Source organism: Cimex lectularius, unplaced genomic scaffold (assembly GCF_000648675.2).
Source record: "Cimex lectularius strain Harlan isolate CLEC.00 unplaced genomic scaffold, Clec_2.1 scaffold402, whole genome shotgun sequence".
NCBI classification, from domain to species: Eukaryota; Metazoa; Arthropoda; class Insecta; order Hemiptera; family Cimicidae; genus Cimex; species Cimex lectularius.
The window spans coordinates 30,366-57,486 of NW_019392971.1; the positions used below are offsets into that span (position 1 = coordinate 30,366).

A 27,121-nucleotide genomic window follows, 5' to 3' on the forward strand; every position below is an offset into this window, starting at 1 on the left:
TTGTATATATAGAGGACAAACAGTGTGAGCTCATATTTTGTCGAGTAGATTTGCTGATTTGAGAAAATCAAATAAATTACGTATACTATCATTGTTGTCGCCTAGCATTTCTTGGATGCTTACAGGCAAGGAGGGCAGAAGTCTATGGGCTGTTTATAATGAGCATGACGTAAGTATATGTTTGATTGTGACGATCTGGTTGCATATTCCGCAAATTGAAGGTGCCTCTCACCCCATTAGTGGCTCTACAGGGTCCAATCCTCAACCGTGAAAGAACTACCTCTTCCCTTCTTCTATTTATGAATGAAGTAGGCCATGCATCTACAGAGTCCTTTATTTCCCATAATTTGTTTTCAGATATATTAGTCCAGACCTGTTTCCATTGACCCTTAACTTTTTATTTGTAAACTACAGTCATATCACCCTTTGGAACGTTCCTGATTTGAAGACCTGTCATGGCTGCTTCTTTTACAGCTTCATCTGCCAAATGGTTTCCTTTAATATTTACATGTCCAAGAACCCAGACGAAACAAACGCTCCTTCTCTGCAGTTGGAGGCTCCCCAGTGACGCTGGTACCTCCTGCACACTGGGATCATCTGAATAGCGGTGTTCCAAGGCATGTAAGGCCGATTCTGAATCAGAGCAAATCGCGTAGCTACTATTGTTACCGGAACATATGAAATTTAGAGATTTCCATATTGCTAGTTGCTCAGCGCTATAGTTACTACAGAAATGATGTAGAGAGAAAAGAAATTTGTTAGGGTGACATATAGACGCAGCTCCCACGCCCCTAGAAGCTCCTTGATCCGTCTGTATAGATAGATAAATGCCGCTTGTGGGAGTGCGTTTTTTATTCTCAAAAACTCCTGCTGGTATACATGAAAAGGTGTAAGGGCTTTGCGATATTTTCCAAGTGGATATAAAATTTTCGGTTTGGGGAATGTCCAGGGAGGGATGGGAGCCACTGACTCTTTTTGTACTGGAGGTAAGGGTATTTGTATTTGTATACTATAAGACTTAAAACATTAAATTAAGAACTTAAACAAAATAAAAAGTCAGACAATTAGAAAGCTCAGAACTAGTAATGCTCATACAAATGAGTAATTTAAGGCACAGTGTCCAATAGAGCTAAGTGACAAGCGACCCTAGTATTTTTAGATATATTTGCTGTTGATGTGGTATTACTGGCAGACCCTCCTTTGTTGAAGAGTTAGAAATGTATTGTGACTACTGGAAACTTAAAATTAATACCGCTAAATAAAAAAATTATGATATTTAAAAACAATAATCGTAATTGACGACCAAAGAAAAGTCGGAAATTTAAAAATGAAATTTTAGAAACAGTTTAAACGTACTCTAATATAATAGTTGACCATACAGTGACTCATTGACAACACAGGTAAATTTGACGATACTTTTGATTGGAATAATAAATCCATTACTGTTCGTGGCCCGATTGACCAATTAACATTTTTCAATTAATTGATATTTATGAAAGGTATTGGTCGAGATAAAAAAGTCAGTGTCACGAGCGGGATTCGAACCCACGACCTTCGGCTAAATACGCCGCTGCTCTACCACCATGAGAGCATGAAAATTCAAATGGTGGGGTTGAGATGGGAAGTTAGTGTCCGAGTGGATCGAAGTCACGATAGCTCAAGTGGTAAAACAGCGGCGTATTTAGGCGCAGATCTTGGGTTCGAATCCCGCTCGTGACACTGACATTTTTTATCTCGACCAATATCTTTCATAAATATTAATTAATTGAAATAATAAAACTAGCCAAATTAGGGTTTAATACGTCTTGGCATGTTACGCAGCGCAAATTTTGGAGTGTAGAGAATGGACAGTTTAAGTTTAAATATCATTCCACATTTATTGCCAAAACAAGCAAGCTAATTGATTACTCATGAAAGTGTGAGGTTTAAAGACTGGTTGGGTAAGGACTGGTTGGAAAGAGCGCGGGAACTCGAAATCCCCATGGATTTAGACAGAATGAATGTCGAATCTATTAGTGGCATCGTTGTAACATTTTTGGAGAAGCTCAGGTTGAGTGAAAGAGACAGATTATTGGCCAATGTATCCGCAGCAAGATTCCACAGTTACGTTATAATCTAGCTTACATCAACGTTTCAGTATAAAAAAGGATAGCTTAATTTTTGAATTAAGAACAGATATGATCAACTTAAATTATCAACCGTGGGGACAAAATTAAAATTACCTATTTACGTTTTAGTGGTCAATTGAACAAGTTACTTATTTCAATTAATTATTCTTTCTATACAAGGTTGAGATAAAAAAGACAGTGTCACGTGCGGGTTTATCTCAACCAAGACCTTACAAGAGTATCACTAAACAGCTCCCCGTGGCCACTTCATAAGTCGCCGAGAATCCAATCCTGATTACACGACATTTGAAAAAGGCAAAAGAGGGAAAATTCGAACGGTTGTAGGTTGAGATGGACAGTTGGTGTCCGCGATGATCGAAGTCACCATAGTTCAAGTGGTAGAGTAGCGGGGTATCTAGCCGAAGGTCGTGGGTTCGAATCCCGCTTGTGACACTGACTTTTTATCTTAACGAAGACCTTACATAGAAAGAATAATTAAAATTACCTTTGTTCACTATGCAACTACAATGTCAACTGAATTTACTTTAATTCATTACAATCGGAGATCTTTGACATATGATCAGTGATTATCTATTTTGAATTGAGACAATTGGAATGATTTTCTAGATAGTAGGTGCCGAAGAGTCTACCGAGAATGGGGGTCAACTGGATTCCGTATTGTTGAAGACAACCTCACCGTAGTCCGTTAAGTATAAGAAATTATCGAGGATTACATCTTTCAAACCTGCGGATTATATAGGGATCTTTGATTTCTGGATGACAATGGCAAACCTCATAGAGGCAGAGTTGATCATCATTGTTCAGAAAACCTGCCAATTTCCTATCTGCCCCTTCTCCCATTGTGTCTCCAGACCTCATCCCATTGTGCACATGTGGGATGCGTTGCAGAAAAAGCTTTTCGATCACTATTCCCTGCAAGTTGACCTGCTTCTGCATACCTGAGTGCAGCGTTGTAAAATCTATGGAGTGAAATTCCTTTTGAAATTGGCGAAAACCTTAACAGTACGCCTAACAGGTGCACAGAGGTTTTATCTAACAAAGAACATTATACACGGTATTAATTGTTTAAAAAAAATTATTGTGTCCAATAAACAAAATTATGGAATTAAAACCTTTTATTTTCTTATTTTTCCAAATCCCTTAATTAAATTTTTCTCCAGTAAAAACATAATAATTTCTAATAAATTTTAATGCAATTTATAATAAAAATAAAATAAAAATGCTAGGGAAAGTAAATATGTACTATCTACTATATTGGCAATATCCCTGTTCATTTTTTAGCAGGTTAAATTCCACAACAAATTAGGTTTATTAAACTCCTCTCTTTGGTGGCTGGGTCCCGTCGTGCCCCTGATCTTCACTTAAAACCGGAAAGGGTGTATAGACGGAGAATAGGTGGAACGATAGGACAATCAGGAAAGGAAACCCTCACCGTTTTTTTTTTTCGGGGTTTTTTCGAGCAGTGAATACAAGACACCGGGCGCCTCCAACACCGCTGAAGTCCTCATAAGGATCTAGCACAACGGATAAAATGAAAAATGCACTCGACAGTTCGCACTTCATAGGAACGGAAGACCGGGCATCAAAAAGTTTTCACCTTCTGCTCGACTATTTCGTTCGGCGGCAAAAAAACCTCACCAATGCTCTACCACCGATGTCACACGAAGGGATTCTTCGCTCGTCCAGTAGAGAACAGCACTTCCCGGTCCTAAACTCCCCGGGAGAATTTAAATGTTGGTCCGAAAAATAACTTGAAAAGAAATTTTTTTATCGAGTTTTTCAAAAATATCTGTTTACTTATTTATTTACTCTGCGCTTTAAATATGCAAAAAATATTGAAATTGTTATTATATTGTGGGAAGGTACAATGCAAGGCATGTGCAGGCATGAACTGCATCTATCCAGTGCCGTCAGTTGACCAACGAGGTGGCAACATATCATTGGCAACTATCCTTTGCCGATGTTAAGCCTAAACTCACATGTAAAAAAAACTCAAAAAACGCAACTCATGTCTATAGACAAATCGTGAACAAATCGCTTGTTCTGAAACTTCCCGTAAACAAAAATCGCAAGTCTATGGTCTCCCAGCTCGGAAGTAAACCTTGTGACACGCTGCGTAACAATTCGTAGTCTGGAGGTTGGAATGGTTGCTCCGAATCGTGTTTCTTGCTTGCATATTTTATTTCCAACCATAAGTAGCAAATTTTAAAAATCCGTGGAAGTTAGCCGGGTGAAATTTCTGAAATCAGAACAATCTTCTTAATTCACTACTTTCGTGGGCCACTAGACCAATTAATACATGACAATTAATTAAGGTTTTTAGTTGAGATGAAAAAAAGCTAATGGCACGAGCGGGATTCGAACCCACGATCTTCGGCTAGATACGCCGCTGCTCTACCACTTGAGCTATCGTGACCTCGATCCTCTCGGACATCAACTTCCTATCTCAACCCCACCTTATGAGATTTCCCTCCTTTTGCCATGTTCGAATCCCGCTCGTGCCATTAGCTTTTTTTCATCTCAACTAAAAACCTTAATTAACTATCTTCTTATTTTAATTTTTCCAGAAGAGTCAATGCAAATGTAGGACCGTCTGTTAAAACGTTCCTCGTACATTTATGTTAACGATTAGTTTTCCTTTTTTATCAAAAAATAAAACTGCACAAGAAGCAAAGCCGCAGGCTGGTACCTTATTTGTCTTGTTATCTCAAAAACTAGTTTAACTGAGCTGTGCTGTTGTGGACGCGTGATCTAGGATCTGTTCCGCAACAGTCTACAGATAAAATCGGCGACTATAGACAGCCGTGCGATTTTGTCTACGATCGTGTACTAACCTTTAGGCAACTAAGTTAATGCGTGGCCAACTCGCTTCAATCTCCGACAAGGATTGGCGGGTTATGCTGAGGAAGGCAAATCGCGTATTAATGGGTTCGATTGATAGAGTAATTGAAAATGAAATTTCTTGTAACGGAATTGTGGAAGGTCAGATATGAATGGGATTTTTATGTTAGTATGAATTGTATGGTTAGATACATAGAAGAAAGAATTAACTCTTCCATGTTCGAAGAATTTTAGATGTAAGGTTTGTAGGCCGTTAACATTGTAACGCTTAGCGGATCCGCGCAGTTCATGTTCGTATGTCCATGTTAGTGTAAGTTTGGATCATTTGTCAAGTAGTGTTTTTAGCAGTCTTAATCTTGTACTTAAATTTGTACCTTTGCGTCTAGTATGGGGATTCCGCGTAAGTCGTAAAAGTTTCTAGTATCAAATTTATACTTTTTCTTGTGCACTGGTCTTGATTTTATTTCTATTTTATAACATTTATTATGTTGATTGATTGAAATGCTTTTGATTTTAAAAAGAGAACACATACAAATTACATTTTGAAAGGTACAGAAAGTAATGACGTGGATAATGCCGTCTGCCAAAGTTTGCCATTAAAAAAAATATTCAATAAGAGAAAATATTAATAGTAACATTCGTATACTATAATATACATATGAAGAGCAATAATGATATTTATATAGCAAAATGTGTAATTGACATAATAATAAAGTAAGGCACATAACAATAATATATAATTAAAAAAATGGGGGCGTCGGTGGCCGCAAGGTTTAATCTTTGACAAGGCGCTCATCTCTGTAAGGTAAAGGTCCCGGGTTCGAATCCAGCGGCCCTGCATTCGAACCCGACATATTTACAAATGGGCTTTTTTTCAAAAACATCCTGAGGGTTTATATGACCTCTGCTGTTGCGAACCCCCGAAAAAAAATATACACCTTTAATATACAAAAAAGTTGAATAATATACAAAGTAATGGCTAATGCCATCTGCCAGAGTTTGCAAATGAGAAAAGACAAATATTACTATATTAAGTAATTATCAAACAATTCAGAAAACAACTATTTTACAGTAAGTAGCTATAATATTTATATAATAACGAAATGTGTGATTACTCTAAATAATAATTGCTGATGGAGAAAAACAATACGTATTATTAAGAGTCAATTTTTGAAAAGAATGATTTTCTCTTCTGATTGCATTTTTGGTTAAGATTTGACAAGTGGATGAAAATTTCATCAACAGTTGAGATAAATAACCAAATTATCTGGAAAAGTTTGCTAATACTTTCAGTATTGCCAACAACTTGAGTTTGAAGGGACTTTAACCGGCAAGCAGGAACTTTTAAAGTACGTATCAAGTTTTAGCCCATCAATGCATATAAGAACTTGACAGCTTGATCGACAATGTACCGACTGCAAAACTGCCTCGAGGTTAATTACTTAATTTAAGTTAATGTAGGTTTAATGAAGTTTGCTAGAATAACCTACATGGCCTTAACACGCTCAGATACGTTAAATGTTGATCCTAGAAAAGGTATCCAAAATGTTTTGTATTAGAGTACGCCAAGGATCAGTCTACTCCCTCAGGCCCGATACCATTTCTACACCGCAAATGTACTAACTTCACCCTCCATCATCCTTGCGTCCTTTGACGACGACACAGCTGTGCTATCCTCTGATTTTGATTCCACAATTGCTTTGAGGAACATGGTCTGTAAATGGCCGAATGTTACTTTCGTATAAAGCTTAATGAAAGCAAAAGCACCCTTGTATAATTCACCTTTTAAAGCAAAACCCTTCATACAAGAATCCTCAATAAAGGATATATCCTCAATAAACACCAAAAAACAGACTCCGTCCGCTACCTTGGGTTCTATCTTGACTCAAGATATCCGTCGGGCCAAAGCCCATCATTACCAAGAGGCACTCTCCACCACTCCTGAACCTAAAGCAAAATGGAAGCTCCTTCGAAACATTGGCATATGTCGCCCACCCAACTCACCATGTTCCTTTCCTGTCTCCCCTGAAGAATTAAACACTCACTTTGTCTCGCCTAACTCTTCTTCATCAATGCCTGTCTCCATACCCGCTCCCTCTGGACCCTCATTCAGTTCGTCTAACTTCTATTTCTCCTATATAACCCCAGCCGAAGTCCTCGAGGCCATAACCATTTATATCAATGATCTGCCCGACTCCATCCAGTCCTATAACTATCACCTATATGCCGATGACTCCCAAATTTACATATCCTTCCACCCTTCCGATCTTCACTCGGCCACTCTCAAGATCCAAAAAGACCTAAACTCCATCAACGAATGGGCCCATAAAAATTCCCTAGTCCTCAATCCGTCCAAATCCACCGCCATAATTATCGGGTCCAGGCAACTCCTCAATTCCCTCCCCAGCATCCCACCTCTCATGCTAAATAACCATCCCATCCCCTTCTGCTCTTCGGTTAAAAACCTAGGAGTAGTCTTTGACCAAAACCTTTCCTGGCATTCTCACATTTCCCAAATTTCCCGCCATTCCATTGCCTCCCTCAGCCTGTTTCGTCGGTCCTGGCTTCTCTTACCTTTCTCCACCCGCAAACTCCTTGTATCTTCCCTTATACTTCCCTTCTTCGATTATAGCTGTTTGGCATACGGTGGTCTCTCGGAGGGGGAGAACGTGTGATTGAAGCATATTATGAATTGTTGCATAAGTTTTGTGTACGGCACCCCACGGGGATCCCGGGTGTCGGGGTTGTATTCCCAACTTTCCTGGCTATTCCCTTCCTTCCGTGCACAGTATTTCCTAGGTTGCTTTCTTTTCCAGTCCATCCACACCCGTCGTCCTCCTTACATCACCCAATCCCTCCAATTCAACTCATCACATCACACTCGTAACACCCGCTCATCCCCAATCGACCTCATTCTTCCGCAACATACAACCCATACCTTCGAAAGATCCTTTCTGATCCGAGCCCCTAAACTCTGGAACTCCCTTCCCCTTTCTATTCGTCACGTTGCCTCCTTTTCCTCCTTTAAATCCCATCTGTATAATCACCTCCTCTCCCTCCGAGCAGAGACCTCACGTTAACATTTGTTATTTGTGTTTAATATTCTCGTAATTTTTATTGGTATACATTTTGCCAAGATGTCTATCTTTTTTTTTACTTTTAACTTCATAGAAGGAACTTCCTTTATTTAGTTCATGTAAATTATTCTTAGGAGACACCAGTCCCAGAATAAAGTTATTTTTCTCCTTTCTTCTTTCTTTCTTCTCAAGACTAACCTGGCACCAACCCACACGACTAAATCGACAGGAATTAAACAAAAAGTTTCGGACTACTCTAGAGACTACTATCACGCACATCTACCGTTTCAACAAATACAAACTTACAAACTATAATTACAAATACAAACTATAACCTAAAACCATTCTAGGCGTATAGACTAGAACTGTTCCGTTAAACCACTAAACCTTTCAAAACAATACAGTTCTTTTAATATAAAGTCCTCAGTACCATAATCAATGCTTCTTACTACGTTTCTAATGACCTCCAAATCCCTCCCGCAAAAAAACCCAAAACAGTTTCCACTCTCTACAATAAACTCTTTTTCCTACAACCAAAAAAGTACAGTTCTTCCAACCTAAAGTCCTCAGAACAATGATAACTGCTTCTTACTACGTTTCACATGACCTGCAAATCCCTCTGGTGAAAAAACCCAAAACATTTTCCATTCTCAACAATAAATTGTCCTTCCAACAACCAAAAAAGTACAGTTCTTCCAATTCTAAAGTCCTCAGAACAATGATAATTGCTTCTTACTACGTTTCCCATGACCTGCAAATCCCTCCGGTGAAAAAACCCAGAACATTTTCCACTCTCCACAATAAACTCTTCTCTTCGATTTGACCAATCCAACTTATCCATCAGAAACCACTCCTCCAGACGACGGAAAAGTAGATGGCCTCGTGACCTACAAAACGAGGATTAGCCGGAAAAACAACAATGGTTGTTAAATCCTCATACGACACATGATCTATACCATACGTAAAACCAGTTCATTACATAATATAAATAAGTTTACAGATTGTAATAAATATATTAACAAAAAAATATTTAAAAAATGTATGTGTTATTAATTTATATAATAGTTATTTTTACGGTTTCCTAGTGCATTTTTATTTATTAATGTACCTGAAAATTGTTTATTTGTATTGTTAGGTTTTATAGTCATTGTTATAATTAAATAACTTTTAATTTTGAGAGTAATGTCTTCTCTGTGATTTTATAAACTTGTAATTGTGTACATATATATTATTCAATTAATTAAGGTTTTTAGTTGCGATAAAAAGTATAAGTAAGTAGTAAAACTAAATTCAGTTTCATTGACATTGTAGTTGCGTAGTGAACATAGGTAATTTTAATTATTCTTTCTATGTAAGGTCTTCGTTGAGATAAAAAGTCAGTGTCACAAGCGGGATTCGAACTACTTGAGCTATCGTGACCACCTCGTGACACTGACTTTCACTTCTAGATTACATGACATTTGAAAAATGTCAAAAAGGAGGGAATATTCAAAAGGTGAGGTTGAGATGGGAAGTTAGTGTCCGAATGGATCGAAGTCATGATAGTTCAAGTGGTAGAGCAGCGGCGTATCAAACCGAAGATCGTGGGTTCGAATCCCGCTCGTGACACTGACTTTTTTATCTCAACTAAAAACCTTAATTATTGGATGATATTAATTGGTCAAGCGGACCACGAAAACTAGTGCATATATATATCATATTGCAATATTTTCTTTTTGCATTTAAAATGTTATGTTTTTTAATTTGGTTTGTTATTTAACGATATGAAAACTCAAGTATAGTCTTTTTCCAACATAAATACTTTTATCTAGGAAAACAAAAATATCAAAATAGTTTTACAGACTTTTCCCCTAAGTCAGTTCGAACAACTAGAGAACAAGTTTAATCAAGAAGATTCAGTGTGATGAACAATCCAGAAGCACCCCTGCTATCATGTTAAGCAGGGTTCAAACGTTTTATCGAAAAAGTTCAACGTGAAGCCGCTTTATTTCGACGGTTTTTCGTTAAAAAAAAAAAAATAAATAAAATAAGGACAAACGATTCGATAAAAACCACCTTTTCTCGAAAGATTGGCCCGATTCATTAAACAAAACAAGAGAAAGCCGCGATTGATCATGACCTGGAGCCCTTCCGATCCGTCTCTGTTCATCGAAAATCGTATCTAATAAATCTTTATCGGTCGGATTTTAATTAATTAACCTTCTTTTAATCCGTTCCGTTGTCGAGCGACCACGCCAGTCCTACAAGCTGAGAAATGCAAATTTTAACGTTTCGAGTCGGAAAATTAGATTAGTAGTAATTAAGGAAATAAAAATCCGAGAGTGGGCCAGTTTAAAATAAAACTGATCCTTTAAGCCTTTTTGTTAAGGTCTAATCACGTAATAAATAGAATGTTTATCCATCTATCTAATTATAAGTCTAAAAGGCGTTTCACATTACAACTTCGGTGTTACGTAAACATGTTTATTATCGGATATGGTAGGAACGGGAACGAACCTTTCTCGTAAAAAATAAATCACCCGAGGAAATTTTATTAATTAGTACGGGCTTTTACAAAACAGCTGATAATAATTGAGTATATGTGTCTTTTCTATTCGGCCACACAGCTTAAACTATTAAAGATATTTCTAATACTATTTTTATTTTATTGATTTAGAAATTGTGAGATGCGGTCTGGTGTGATGTAGGTTTCAGAAAAAGATTTTCTTTATCATGCCAACGTTTCGATCTTTATTGAGATCATCTTCATGGCCTGAGACTTACAAACATTGTTTAACAATTACATTTTGGATGTGGAAAAGTGAATTTATACAATGCAAAATATATTTTTTTATAAATTCAATCAAAGTATTTCTCCTCACTCAAAGTGTTTGTCTTCTGTGTAATTGTGCCATTCTTGAGTGTCGTGTCGAGAGTGCCAGTGAGATTTTGCTATTTTGTGTTTATATACGTTGGATATCATCACATTACATTCCACACATCCAATATTTTTCACATAGTCTAATTTCCCAACAATTTAGCTTTCCTTTTCCTATTTATCCCTTTCTATATAATCCTGAAAGGATAATCTGGCCGAACCATTACCAACAAATTTTTTCCCTTCGTCGGCTCTTTTCATCTCAAAGAAGCGGACGCCTTATACAAAAATGTCTTTCTAAACCGACTTCCTTCCCTACCTTCAAAATCCAACGTACATAAACATAAAACAGCAATATCTCACTGGCATTCTCAACACGACACGCAAGAAGGGCACAATTACGCAGAAAACAAACACTTTGCGTGAGTAGAAATACTTTGAATATAAAAAATATTTTTTGCATTGTATAAATTCACTTTTTTACACATCCTACATATATTTGTTAAATTTAAACAATGTTTGTAAATCCCAGGCTCAATAAAGATCGAAACGTTGGCACGATAAAGAAAATGTTTCCCTGAAACCTACATCACACCAGTCCGCATCTCACGATTTCTAAATAAATATCGAGTAACGGTCACTAATCACCACACATTTTTATTTTATGTTGTGTAATAAGTCGTGTAATAAAATTTGCTATTTCTGGATTTTAGCACTGGAAGTTGAACTTGTAGTTGCCATGTGTCATTATTGTCGAGTGCCGAGTACTTGAGTTTGAATTTCAGTGCAGAGTACAGTTGATTAATAGGTTGTTAGTTCCATGCGTCATAAAGTTATTGTGCACGATATGCGTTATTGCGCTAACGGACACAAAAGGACTTTTAATACTTATGAATCGCACGACAGTCGACGCAATAGAACAGAATGTCTAGTAGCCATAGGAATAAACGAAAGTACGAGTTCAGAAGGGAACAAATTATCGTTTGTACCATTATTATGTATATATTCATTTTATAAGTTCATGAACAAAACAATATGCAACTACAAAAAGCTGATGAACTTAATGTTCATTAAGTAATCATGAAGCTCCATTGCAGTAAAAACCTTCTGAAAAAATATCTAACAAAACTGTGGAAATAAATGTTTTACAAAAATATCATAAAGATAAACAATTTTGAATGTACGCTGTACCTAACCGATCCACACGGACACTAACTTCCCATCTCAACCCCCCACCTTTTGAATTTTCCCACCTTTTTGCCATTTTTCAAATGTCGTTTAATCTATTGAATTCTCGGCGACAAATTAAATGGCCACGGAGAGCTTTAGTGAAGTCATTTTTCGCCGATAATCAAATAGATTACACGACATTTGAAAAATGGCAAAAAGGAGGGAAAATTAAAAAAAAGGTGGGGTTGAGATGGGAAGTTGGTGTCCGAGAGGATCGAAGTCACGATAACTCAAGTGGTAGCGACGTATCAAGCCGAAGGTCGGGGGTTCGAATCCCGCTCGTGCCATTGGCTTTTTTATCTCAACTAAAAACTTTAATTAATTGTAAGATATAAATCTGTACCGCGGACCACGAAACTAGTGAATTTAAAAGTTAAGTTATTTTCATTTTAAACTATATCGTACTGTAAGAGAAAAGACACGCATGTATAAATATATTAATCCCTTCAATCATTAATTTTCTTGGAAATTAAACAAAGAGAGGACAAGAAATAAAATTCGAAAGAGAAAAGAAGAAATATAATTAAAATTTATTTGTATTCAGGGTGTCTTTTTTAAATGGCTCGTCTAAATTTCTCTTGAACAATAACGTCCACAAAAAAATAAAAATTACGTGTTTAATATTTTTTAATCTAGTTTCAAATTTTTGCCTTTTTTTCAGAAAAATTATACAGGGTACTTGAGGCCCTGTTCCATTTCAGAATTTCAACTACGCCCCTATCTTCACACACATTTTAAAGAATTTTTTACGCTGAATGATGCAATCGGATTTTAAATTGGTTAAAAAATGCAAAGTTGTGGAAAAAAGAAACCGCAGCATAATTTCAACGAGGAGATATATTTTATATATTTTACTGTATGTTCATGAAAAGCCGAATTGCTCCCTCCGAAATGTCGTTAGGGGTCTAGGTTACTACAGATGCACTCCGGACTTACAATTTTAAGCTGTATCGCTCTCAATTTGTCCAGGATTCTCGAGAGCGGATTATGATAGGTGTCTAACTCTCCTGGCGATTTGGGAGGCTAAAGAAAAAGTTCTTCCATACTTCCTATGAGCTGATGAATCCAAGTTCACCTCTAATGGCGTACTAAACCGTTGGAATTTTCCAACGTGGGCAGAGAAAAATGCGAGAATTTCGTACTCTTGTCATCATCAGGTAGTGACATAGAGATGACAAATTTATATTATATCATTTAAATATTTTTATCATTCAAATTTATGATATTATATAATTAAATATATGGATCTCTAGCTCTTACCCACGAGCCAGAAATGTCCTTTTTAGATGGCCAGGCTGAATTTTTCTCTGGACACAATGACGCTATCAAATGTTTCGCCGGATGTACTGAGTGCTGTGAGATTCTTTGGAGAAAAATTATACGGAGTTCCTCAGGCCCGGTTCGACTTCAAAATTTCAAATACGACTCTATACATCCTGACACATCAGTTTAAAGGATTCTATTGTGCTGAAAACATTGGTACAATCGGATTCTAAATTGATCAAAAAATGAGGAAGTTATGGCAGAAAGAAAGCGGCAGCGTAATTTCGACGAGAATGTTTTTTTGTATGTTCGCCAAAATCCGAATTCCTCTCTCCGAAATGTTGGAAGGGTTATAGATTTTTCAAAAAATAAAATTGGAGATGTACTCCGGACTTAGAATTTTAAGCTCTCTTCTTGTATGATTATGATGCATATTGCACAAATGTCGATTTGGGAGGCTGAAGAAAACGTTCTTCCATACATTCTATGGGACAGATGAATCCATGTTCACCTCTAATGGCGTACTAAACCGTTGGAACTTTCGAACGTGGGCAGAGGAAATTCCGGGAATTTTGATCTCCTGTCATCATCAGGTGGTTCACAGTATCGTTTGGTGTGGACTTCTCGGAAATAAATTAATTGGGCCTTATTTGTACAAAAACAATTTAAATGGTGCTCAGTTCCTCAATTTTTGAGGGAGGTTTTACCAATCTCTATTAGATGATGTTCCTCTGTGTCAAAGAATGATTCCCCAGTTTGATGGATGCCCTGAACACAATTCTTTGTAGGTGAGATGTTATTTCAATCGTCACTTACGGGATAGGTTGACAGGACCTCATGGTCATTGACATTTAACTCCACATGACTATTTTCTGTGGGGTCATTGAAAAAACAGTGATAGATAGATAGATACTGATATGATACAGTGATAATACTGTATTTCAGCAAGAGCTATTACAGGGGGAGCCAAATGGCAAATAAAGATATATACATCATTAAAGATATCTTCCAACTTAAATTTAACATGACATTTACAAAAGTAATTAATAATAATAATAGCATGTAAGAACTAATCAAAATACATCATCAAATACATGGCGCTTAACGTAAAATCAATAATTACATGACCCAACAATAAAACATTATTTTGTAACGTCTCAGTGTCTACGCCAATCATAACCCAGCAACCTCCGTTGAAGAACTGCGGCAAAGGATAGAAAATGCTTGTCAATCCATCTCCCCTGGCTCTATCGCTCTGAGCACCGGTAAGATTAAAATCCGATTGCACAATTCTTATCAGCGTAAAAGTTTTTTAAAACGGGCGTCAGGATGTATTGGGGCGTAATTCAAATTATGAAGTTGAACAGGGCCTCAAGTATCCTGTAGAATTGTCCTACAAAAAAAGTAAAATTTGAAACTAGACTAAAAAGTATTTAACATTTTTTCTTTTTTTTCAGTGTTCATCTGTTCAAGAGAAATTCAGACGGGCAAAAAGGACACTCTGTGTAGGGTTCCCTTGAAAAAACGTCAATACTTCAGGATGTTATCCTACTCCTACATTCCTACATAGAAATAATTGAGATGGGTTATGTCGATTCACTTTTTGTAAAGGATCGTTCCAATCCAAACTGTTTATAATCCAGTTTTCCACCGTTAAATTACCAACACATCTTTCAAATCAAACTCCTACAATTCACTCTGAATGACGTGTTTGTAATTTCTGATGATGACTCTTTAATGCTCGAAATCCGGATTGCTGTTAGAAAGAGGTTGTGAGTTATACAAACCTTTAAAAAACGGTTATCCTACATGTCAAATTGGACTAAAAAGTTGTTATTGACCAGAGTCTAATTCTAAATCGTATTTGAAATGTAGCAAGAGCGTGGTCAAAACGGATAGTCACAGGGGACAAAAAACGACGAGATAGAAATGAAAAGAAGCAGAGAAAGAAAGGTAGCTTAAGATTCAGAAATATAGATTCATAGAACCCGATGAAGCGATATTATAATTAAAATTAATTAAGGGTTTTAGTTGAGATAAAAAAGTCAATGGCACGAGCGGGATTCGAACCCACGATCTTCGCGTAGATACACTGCTGCTCTACCACTTGAGCTATCGTGACCTCGATCCACTCGGACACTAACTTCCCATCTCAACCGCACCTTTTGAATTTGAGATGGGAAGTTAGTATCCGAGTGGATCGAAATGTGATTTGACAGAATACTTAAGAACAGTAGCGCTTTGTAATTAGTAGCAGTATTGCGAAGTCGCTGTTATAAGCGTGTCAAAATCTCGGCTCGTAGACTGCGCGGTCGTGGGTTTGATCTCCGCTGTCGCCCTGGAATTTTCATTAATCCCATCAAATACGTACAATATAATTATCATCCCCGGCGAGTATATGAGACAGAAAAAAATCCGCGTTTTGAAGGATTTTCAACTTCAACGACTGGCTCACTCAAATTACTGTGTACTTTTAAGAAACATGTGTTCAGTGAGTACATTTTTATATTCATAAGTTCTTTAGAAATTAATTAAATGAAATGAGAAAATGTTAAATAAATTCACTAATTTCGTGGTCCGCTTGACCAATTAATATATTACAATTAATTAAGGTTTTTAGTTGAGATAAAAAGTCAATGGCACGAGCGGGATTCGAACCCACGATCTTCGGCTAGATACGCCGCTGTTCTACCACTTGAGCTATCGTGACCTCGATCCAATCGGACACTTCCCATCTCAAAATGAAAAATGGCAAAAAGGAGGGAAAACTCAAAAGGTGGGGTTGAGATGGGAAGTTAGTGTCCGAGTGGATCCAGGTCACGATAGCTCAAGTGGTAGAGCAGCGGCGTATCTACCCGAAGATGGTGGGTTCGAATCCCGCTCGTGCCATTGACTTTTTTATCTCAACTAAAAACCTTAATTAATTGTACTATATTAACTGGTCAAGCGGACCACGAAATTAGTGAATTATATTTAAAGAATGTTTAGTTAGAACCTTTCTGTAAATCATTCTTTATGTAGGTATTGGTGGACTGTTGAAATCAGTTTCCTAATTAATATTTAAGACATCAAAAAATAAATAAATAAAAATATTTAATTAAATAATAAATTATTTCGTAGCACAACACTGATGTCCTCCTTCTGATCAGATAACCGCTGCGTTTTAGCGTTAAATCTCAAAGGGAATAGCTATGTTTTATGTTATTAAATCATTTTTAAAAGATTATTCGGTTGAATGTTTAATTTAAAATTTCCTAAGAGAGTATTATCTCTTAAAATATGGATCGCGGTACAAAAAATTTGAATTTTTAAGCCAAGGGGATGGACAAACATAAAGTGGGCGTCCAGGCGCGATAAGGGCCTTTTAAACTTTTATGAACCCTGATTTGCATATTCAGAACTGTAAAGCGGTGGTGCGAGAATATTATAGCAGACACAGGGCCACCGTAAGACGACAGAAACGGCCGAGGTGAGAAAGGACGGCGCGGATGCCGAATCGAGGCCCGTAAGTAGTACAAATGGGATCTTCGGGTGTTTACTTCAGAGAGCCTATGAAATAAAGCCCCTTTATCCCTGGGATGCTTATCTCTCCCCGGCGTTCGAATATATCGGGCGATCACGTTAGTTTTCCGGCCACAAGTTTCCGGATAGCTAACTCCACCCGATTGAGATATATCTAAGGAAATATTGTTTCAACCGACGTTCTCTCTCTTTTCCCCGTCTCAACAGTGTACATTGCGAAATGGAAGTTAATATAAAACTCGTCTCGATTCCATTCACTAATGCACTCGCTGCACTCAATACCAACTCGACCGACTTTTCGATGAGAAAACTTTATATGGAAACGTTTCGATTACGAGAAACAGCTCGAGTCAGAAAGATATCCTTTATACGAAAGGCGAAATCCTCTTTTGTTTAATTGGTAAAATCATAAATAGTGAAGAATTTTTAATTGCCTGGAAATACCATTACAAGGAGAACGTTAACGTACGTTTTTTAACCAATTTTATTTTGCTATAAAATATGATCAAGAATCATTTAAACTGTTTTCAATAAGAGATCAAAATCAGAAGATGCAATTTTCTGATATCATATTTTAACAGAATTATTTCAAGTTGAAATATTAAGTAGAAAGTGGGATATGTGCCTGCTTTATAACACCTGTCACTGATTGGATAAGGAATGTTCTATATCGGAGAAAGAATTCTGCTTGCGATTTAGAAGGTACAGGTAGATAGAGGATAGGCGCAAAAGCGAAACAGAGAGAATAAAAAGAGGATAGGCGCAAAAGCGAAACAGAGAGAATAAAAAGAGGATAGGCGCAAAAGCGAAACAGAGAGAATAAAAAGAGGATAGGCGCAAAAGCGAAACAGAGAGAATAAAAAGAGGATAGGCGCAAAAGCGAAACAGAGAGAATAAAAAGAGGATAGGCGCAAAAGCGAAACAGAGAGAATAAAAAGAGGATAGGCGCAAAAGCGAAACAGAGAGAATAAAAAGAGGATAGGCGCAAAAGCGAAACAGAGAGAATAAAAAGAGGATAGGCGCAAAAGCGAAACAGAGAGAATAAAAAGAGGATAGGCGCAAAAGCGAAACAGAGAGAATAAAAAGAGGATAGGCGCAAAAGCGAAACAGAGAGAANAGAGAGAGAGAGAGAGACAGACAGAGAGACAGAGAGACAGACAGACAGAAATACAGACAGAGAGACAGACAGACAGACATACAGACAGAGAGAGACAGAGAGACAGACAGAAAGACATACAGACAGAGAGAGAGGGACAGACAGACAGACAGACAGAGAGAGAGGGAGAGAGAGACAGACAGACATACAGACGGAGAGAGACAGAGAGACATATATAAAGAGAGAGAGAGAGATAGAGAGAGAGACAGACAGAGAGACTGACAGACATACAGACAGAGAGAGAGGGGGGAGAGACAGACAGACAGACATAGAGAGAAAGGGAGAGCGAGAACTTTTCACAAAAAGAAAAATCCTGCACTTCGTATGATCTTACAATATTACGGGGAAAAAAGCTTTTTATAATGGTCGTGTTTAGGAAAAAAATGATATTTGAAAGTTTGTGTACTCGAATTCAACTACACACGTTTAAAAGGGAAAGTAAATCCAAAGCATCAAGTCGATCTGAATAGAATCCATTACGTGTGAACTTAAAGCAGCCTGGGAAAAATTTATGACTGCTCTCAATTATTAATAGGTGATCTTTTGTCATCTCGATCTGGAGACAGTTTGTCAACTGTTTTGCTCGCCCGAGTTACACAAGTGCTACCGGAGGTATTCTCAAGTGAACTTTCTCCTCGATCAAATGCCTCGTATAAAATAGTTGGGATATATGTAGGTCAAGATTCAGCACGTACGTTTCTACTTAACATTTTACGCCTGTTTGGTCACAGAACAGTCTTCAAAAGCAATCCGGTTAACTTGTTAAATCTATTTTTATGATGATATATTGTTTGAGCTAAGTCGCTGCTTTGAATGCTTATAATTTACCATTGTATACCCAAAAAGCAAAACAATATGACACACATCAAAAGTCAAAAAAAAATCGCCAATTTATTGAACTAACATTAGCAAAAAACAAAGATTTCAGACATTTCTCGGATATTCACTTGCTAATAAACTTTTTTGGCGACGACTCGCAAGGAAGTTCAACTTCACATAAATCTGAAAGTTTCCCCTTTTAAAGTTCTTCTGAACTGGTTGTTAGATCTTTGGGCCGCAGATTTGTATCAAATCCTTTCATGGTTCACGGAAACGACGGGGAATTTTTCTTTCGCCCGTCTTCCGGTATCAGTCATCAATGTGATAGTTATAGATAAATAAACGCGTGTGTCACTTTTCAACGGTGTCAATTTCAAAAGCGCAAGAGATTATGCGCGAAAAGGAACAAATTCGGCCTGTGAAAAATTGGTTGTTTTATCTTGGGTACTAAATGACTTCTGAAAATATTCAAAATTATTTTTTGTATTTTCATATAATATACAAATAATTACTACCTACTACATTCTATTACTTACAGCTATCAACATAATTTTTTAAACTTTAAAATCTTAAAACTTTGTTAAATATAACATTATTAGAAAGCCCTTTTGTATAAAAAAAATTATGCAACTGCAAAATATTTACTCGTATTTCTTCTCCTTCTCTCTGATTCCTTTTCAGCCATCATTTACATTTGGTGACGATCTAATTTGGGTTGTGGGTAAAACACCCATGAGACAACTGCACATCTTGGTATTTTCTAATCCGGGAGAGATATGGCTTGGTTTTCTTATTTAGTAAGTACTCAAGTCTGAAAAACGAAATATCAGATCCTAGCAGTACTAATGCATGATATTATCATACTAATAAGGATCAGACTGACCGACCAGACAGAAGAAGTCTCATCCTCAAACGATTAAGAATAGGCCATGTCGGTCTGACTCCTTGACACATACATTTGGGCCAAAGGCTGAATATGTGCTCGGTATGCAGAGAAGGTTCCTGGCCATGTACAACGAAATGAAAGGTGCAAATCCATAGCTCCATACATACGCGTAGAGAATATAACCGGATATGAGAATTGTGCTTGGGCACGGTAGTGACTATCTGGATCCTCTGTTCCGATTTGAGGAAGAGACAGGGTTGTTTTCTAGTATATGGTAACGATAGTTTTATGGACCTAGCATGTTTTGATAATGAATGTATTTATTAGCGTGTATGTATAGTGTAAACCAACCGATGGCTTCATGACGATCAGAGATCGGTCAGAAGTCTACGTAGTTCAATGTTTTCCGTTTTAGGACCAATTTCGATGGGTACGAAGGAGGCAAAGAGGTTGAAATGACTGTGAGCAGACGAAGTTGAAGCCAGTGCGACTTTAGACACGTTACCAGTGAATGGGGAGTTTCTTCAACAGATGTATACCGATTGTCTTGTGTCCGAGTACTTCCCAATTGCATGAAAGATAGCGTGCATCTGCCCCGTCAAACCAGGACCCCACCCGAGCTTTCTAGGTCGTATCGCTTGATCTCGTTGCTATCTGTCCTCCGCAAAACCCTCGAAACAATGATATACAATGGAATGAAGAGAACAAAACGAGGGAATTAGCACCCATGGAAATTAGGCGCTAAAACAGGATACTCGACCACACACGCATCCAGAAAGCGTTGGACTGCATGTAATGGCCCTCCTTTAAGAATGAAATGTGCCAGCTGAGATACCCCCAAAGATGCTCTGGATTATTTGGGACTACCTTCACGACAGAGTGGCATTCCTAGACCAAGGAAACGAAGCATGCACACGTGTTATTTGGAAAGGAATCCCCCCAGGGATCTGTTCTGAGTATCCTTTTCGACGGGCTTTTGGGCACAGTCGGATTCTCTGCAGTCGCATATTTTGATGATCTTGTCGTTGTAGTCCGTGCTGACACGAAGGCTGAACTCGAACGACTGAGCGCAACAAGTTAAAATCGTGAATGAATGGTGAAGATCAATGAAATTCACCTTTGCAGCTGAACAGACCGAGGTGATCCTCTTAAAAGGAAATTCAATATGCGATCGCCGGCCATAATTAGGGTGAATGGCCAAATCCATAAAAGCCCAACCCTCAGTTACATATAAGAGCATCAAAATGACAGCAGACTCGAGATTCTGATTCAATGCGGAGCATGTTTTCATCAGATTGTAACTCTACTGCCAGTCCCGCGCGGGTAACCTCTTATAAAGACAGGTCATTATATGACATGCGAGTCGGCCCCGTCCTGGATACGTGCGCTGAACATTGCCAATTAGAAACACACTTGGGCACTGTTAGAGATCACTAGAGCGTATCGAACAAAGTCTACCGCAGCCCTGCATATAGACGCTGGCCACATTCCCATAGATCTGGCAGCGGAGGTCTGCTGTGCGAAATGGGAAACGTCTCCGAGCAAGACACCAAGGATTCTTGTGAACTCAGCTAGTGAAGCTGGTGACTGGCCACTCGCACAGTGGCAACATCCATAAGACAGGTCGAAAATACATGTGCAGTACCAGCGTAACCAATAATATGAAACTGGAGCACATAGATATCGACCCCTACACTACCCAGCAGTTAACCTGCCTTGGAGAGTTTGCGAGATATCTGCACTGGCGTCGAAAGGATTCACGCTTGTGTACGTGTGACGCCGGCGAGACTGCGGAACATGTTTTCTCGGAGTGAAGCATATACGCGGGCATTCGAGAAATATATCATGTGGAAACACACCAGCGTACAACGTGCAATGCTCTCAGTGGAGAGGTGCACGTCAAAAAAAGGCTTCTCTGCGACCAAGACCTTCATACAGTTATTTATATAATAGGAAAGTGTGTTGGAGGAATATCGAGTACTCCACTCCTTAAGTGAGTGAATGGTATGTAAATAGGAAAAAATGTATTTAACACTGAGTGAGAGTGTGAATGGGTCTGGATTTAGGAACTAATTTCATTGGTGGATTCCTGGAGCCCAACCTCGGGGGCTGAACGGTTAAGACCAACTCTAACCCCGGACTGCCACACCCGGGCCTGCCGGAAATTTATTGTAAAGTAAAGAAGCTGGAATTACCGTGGATTACGAGAAGTGATAGGGTCAACTCTATTCACGTGATTCACTAATTTCGTGCTCTGCTTGACCAATTAATATATTACAATTAATTAAGGTTTTTAGTTGAGATAAAAAAGTCAATGGCACGAGCGGGATTCGAACCCACGATCTTCGGCTTGATACACCGCTGTTCTACCATTTGAGCTACCGTGACCTCGATCCACTCGGACACCAACTTCCCATCTCTCTATTCACGTGTGTACAGATAATGTTTTCTACATTCAAACTTTTTTTCACGTAAACGATACATTCTATTTACAATTCCTTCCCCTAAAGTACCAAAGCCCAATTGATATTAAGTTGAAAACAAGTTCAAAACGCGTAATACTTCTGTTCAAAATACCTCTGGTGGAAACGGCTAACGGTATTTGTAACAGTATAAATATTTGCTTTTGCCACTTCTAAAGGTTTTTCTAAAAAACCTTTTAAATTGTGCAAATATTGAAAAACTATTAGTCTTCGTACTAGGAGTCGTAGGATCTAATCGTTGCAGGATATTCTTCAACACAAAGTTTAATGACATATTTTTATGGGGCAGATAATCAGCAAATGGTAATTTCTGGTATATCAGCATCAGAAACCTTTAAAGAACAATATTTGGCTAGTGTTGTGATTGAAACGATTTAACCATTCCATTGCCATTTTTCCTTTATTATCTAGAGAAAAATTACTTCATATAAAAATTCAAATACAACTTTTCAACCACCAATTATAAGTATAAAACTTTTAAAAATATTATAAATTAATATTTTATTGCCTTTAGTTAATATCTTTTGAATCATACTTATTGTAGCTGAAAAAATACAAAAGAATAGATTTTCGTGTATGATCTAAGGTTAATAGTTCTGTTTGTTGAAATTCGTCGAAGCAATGGAGAATTAATTGGATGTTGTCCTCGAACGACATTTTCCATAGCAAGTATTGAATGCCATCATGAACCCTCTGTACATTTATTTTTCATTCTCGCACCTAGATACACATTAATCTTAGTCAGAGCTAATCTTTGAATCACGCTTGAGGTATTATTACAAAGGCTTCGAGCATTAGTGCTCTTTCGCCGGATCGGGTTACATCATTTACAGGCGGGTGGATACCATTGGAGATCATCCATTATTACATTATTTTTTAACACCGCGAATAGGAAAAAAAGTGCAAAATTGGGCCAGGTGTCTTGTTTCAATTTTAAATCGCGATTTCTCTCACGGTTATCAAAGCAAGCCATCAAAACTGGCCATGTTTCAACCGATGAGGCGGATAAGACTCGTGTTTAAAAAAAAAGTCCGCATAAAAACATCCTCAGTTTTCATAATACCGCATCTAGGAAAATAAATGGGTTGTGAGACATATTTTGTTGAGGTCTGCCAGGTCATGACCTCAGGGGAACATTGTACAAAATGTATAGACATTATGGAAGCATCGAATCTCTTCGTTTCACTCTTAGCATACCTGGAGGAAAAGTTGGTTCAAAATGCAATTCTTAAAGGAAAAAAATCTGCATAAACGTGCACGTAAACAATTCTGTTTGTATTTTTTAATTTACCTTTAATCGTGTTTAAAGACAATATTAAAATTGATTTAGGAGATATTACCATATTTTCTTATTTAGTTCTGACGGTATTTTAACTACGAGGTTATATGTGCCCGCAGGGTGCTGATGTTTTTGCAAAGAAGCCATTGATAGACAGATAAACATGTACACAGACGTTTGGAATTTTATTAATCAAGAATGTACTATTTTTCAAATTATTTATAATATTGTTAACCGACTAGATTTTAGTTTTTTTAAATTTTATATGAGAGAAAGCGAGCAACAAAAAGAAAGAGGGTTAACGCGAATGAGAGAGATATAGAGAAAAGAGAGTGAAAAAGACAGAGGCGAACGAGGGGGAGAGAGAGAGAGAGAGAGAGAGAGAGAGAGAGAGAGAGAGAACGAGAGAGAGAGAGAGTGTGAAGGAGGGAGAGAGAGAGAAAGAGAGAGAGAGATAGAACAAAAGATAGATATATAGACAAAGAGAGAGCCCAAGAAAGAGAGAGAGAGAGAGAAAGAGAGGGAGGAAAAATTGATGATATTACATCATTTAAATATTTTTATCACACAAATGTATGATCATTAAATATATGGATCTCTAGCTCTTACTCACGAACCAGAAATGTCCTTTTTAGATGGCCAGGCTGAATTTCTCTGGACACAATGACGATATCAAAAAAGCCAAAAATATGTATTTAATATTTTTTAGTCTAGTTTCAAACTTTTACCTGTTTTGTGGAGAAAAATTATACGGTGTTCCTCGGCCCAGTTCGACATCAAAAGTTCAAATACGACTCTATACATCATGACACATCAATTTAAAGTTTTCTATTGTGCTGAAAACATTGGTATAATCGGATTTTAAATAGATCAAAAAATGAGGAAGTTATGGCAAAAAGAAACCGGCAGCGTAATTTCGACGAGAAGCTGAATGTTTTTTTGTATGTTCGCCAAAATCCGAATTCCTCTCTCCGAAATGTTGGAACGGTTATAGATTTTTCAAAAAATAAAATTGGAGATGTACTCCGGACTTAGAATTTTAAGCTCTCTTCTTGTCTGCTTATGATGCGTATGGCACAAATGTCGACTTGGGAGGCTGAAGAAACGTTCTTCCATACATCCTATGGACTGTTGAATCCATGTTCACCTCTTATGGCATACTAAACCGGTAGAATTTTCGAACGTGGGCAGAGGAAAATTTTGTACTTTTCTCATGATCAGATGGTTCACAGTATCAACGTTTGGTGTGGACTTCTCGGAAATAAATTAATTGGGCCTTATTTCTACGAAAATAATTTAAATAGTGCTCAGTTCCTCAACTTTTGAGGGAGGTTTTACGAACACTATTAGATGTGTGATATGCAACAAGGACAAAGAATGATCCTTCAGTTTGATGGATGCCCCGCAAACAATTCTTTGTAGGTGAGACATTTGAATCGTCACTTCCGGGATAGGGGGACAGGACTTAATGTCTCCTCGGTCACCCTATTTTATTTCACTTGACTAGTTTCTGTGGGGCCATTAAAAAAACAGTATCTACGCCAATCATAACACAGCTAACCTAAGTTGAAGAACTGGCGGCTAAGGATAGAAAATGCTTGTCAATCCACCTCTCCTGACTCTAACACTCTGAGCACCGGTGAAGAGTGGTTAAAATGAAGAAAGCTTTGCACTCAGCAAGATAGGCAGTTCGAATATGAAGTGTGATTAATAAATAGCAAAATAAATTACGATTTTTTTTTCAAATTTTGTCATTTTTTCACTTATTTAAAATTTGATGCACCATTGTTTTCAGCGTAAAATTTCCTTTCAAGCGATGTATCAGGATATATAAGGTCCTATTTGAAATTTTGAAGTTGAACTGTGCTTGAAGCACCTTGTATAATTCCAAAAAACCTAAAAATTTGAAAATAGGCTAAAAAATAGTAAATTTTATTTAATAAATTTATAATAAATACCATCTCCTGTCCGTGAATTATTTTCCTTTAACTTACATTGAAATGGGGTAAACCAAATTAGACATGGATATTAGATGTTTAGATTGTAAATTTAATTGTAGGATAATTAAAAGGCGTTAAAACCATTTTTATAGTGAAAAATCAAGACACAAGAAGAAAAAAATGGCTGATTTGTTCAAATATAAAACGCTGTTATATAAAAGAAGTAACAACTTTTACAACATGTCGTAAATCGTTTTGTTCAACTAAGCCAGGGCGTAATTTAATTTTACTTAAGCTGCAAGGCTCCAGTATTAATTTTTTATTTATTTTCCTTCCAGGAAAATCACCCACAAACCGTCCCTGCCTTCAGAACATATTCAGACCAGGTAGACGAATCGGCGAAGAATCACGTGTGAATAAACAAAGAAAGGAAAAGGGGGAAAAGACACACGGCCTGCATACGTTTTAGCGCCGGTGACCCTATTTCATCATTTATCTGGAACGACCCTTGTGAAACATTCATGATTTCTTTATTAATCGGTTACTCCTCTGAACGTAAAACCTTTTCTATTTTAGACGATTTTTATCAAACATAGTGATAAAAATGCGCAGCGATAAAAAAAACAATAATAAATAAAGTAATATTAGTTAGCGAATTATTGCCAAATGATATTAAATAAATTAAATAAAAAAGTAGATGGTATGGAACCAAATTTGACTGTAAAGGACCATCGATGTGCAGCACTTCATTTTAGATATGAAGTAAATTAGTAGTAATGTGTGTGTGTGTGTGTGTGTGTGTGTGTGTGTGTGTGTGTGCGCGCGCGCGTGCGTGCAATAAATAATAAGTGAAATATTCCTAGACAAAAGGAATGTTGAGGTCAGTAACGATCTAAGACGAATTTTGTGAAGACTTTTGATTGGAAGGTTTGGTTGGCTTGGCAGGACCTCACGGTTCCACTCAGTTCAAAATTGTTCAAAATGGTCGCAGTACAGTCTTATGTAAGGTTAGTTTAGAGTTGACGATGAAGATGGATTTCGGCACTAGAAATATTTGTAGTTGATGCCTGATAAGCCTTGAGGGGGATTCCACGTCAGTCCTTCCTAAATATAATCCTTAGTATGTGACTTGAACGGCAATCGGTTTCTCTTTGTTGTTGATGTAAGTGGAGGAAGATTGTTTTTTTTTATGTGAACCGACACAGGGTAAATTTTTCTTCAGTATTGTACACTAATTTTTACCCCAGTCTTCGATAAGCTCAAGGTGTTCTTGGATGATGAGGTAATTTTAATAGGATTGGAATTAAAGGACAAAATTGCGGTATCGTCCTCGTATGTCGTGATTATGGTATAGGGTTTATAGATAAGCCAGCAGTTTAAGTGATATAAAGGTTGGGACCGAGAATGCTCCCTTGTGGGACTCCGGCTTGTCTGACTGCCGAAAACTCTTTGACGGACCTCACTCTGAAGCAGCGGTCGGTTAAATAGGATTAAAGGATGAGGTAAAAAGGAGTTGGTAGGATGCAATTAAGTTTATAAGTAATATTATTCATTCTCTAGAGCAGAGATAACTCTGAAACAACTCTGAAACCTGGTTGGATGGTAAATCTATTGATCGAATTGGTAGGCACAGTATTAC

General features: G+C 37.5%; 1 protein-coding gene across 1 annotated transcript in view; it reads right to left on the reverse strand.

Annotated features, from left to right (window-relative positions):
- Window positions 1–397: 397 nt before the first annotated feature.
- Window positions 398–27,121, reverse strand: part of LOC106662696 — a 147,138-nt gene continuing 120,414 nt past the window's right edge. The window contains exon 3 of the mRNA XM_024229533.1: window positions 398–659. Coding sequence (XP_024085301.1) covers window positions 398–659 — 262 coding nt within the window. The remainder of the gene's footprint in view (window positions 660–27,121) is intronic.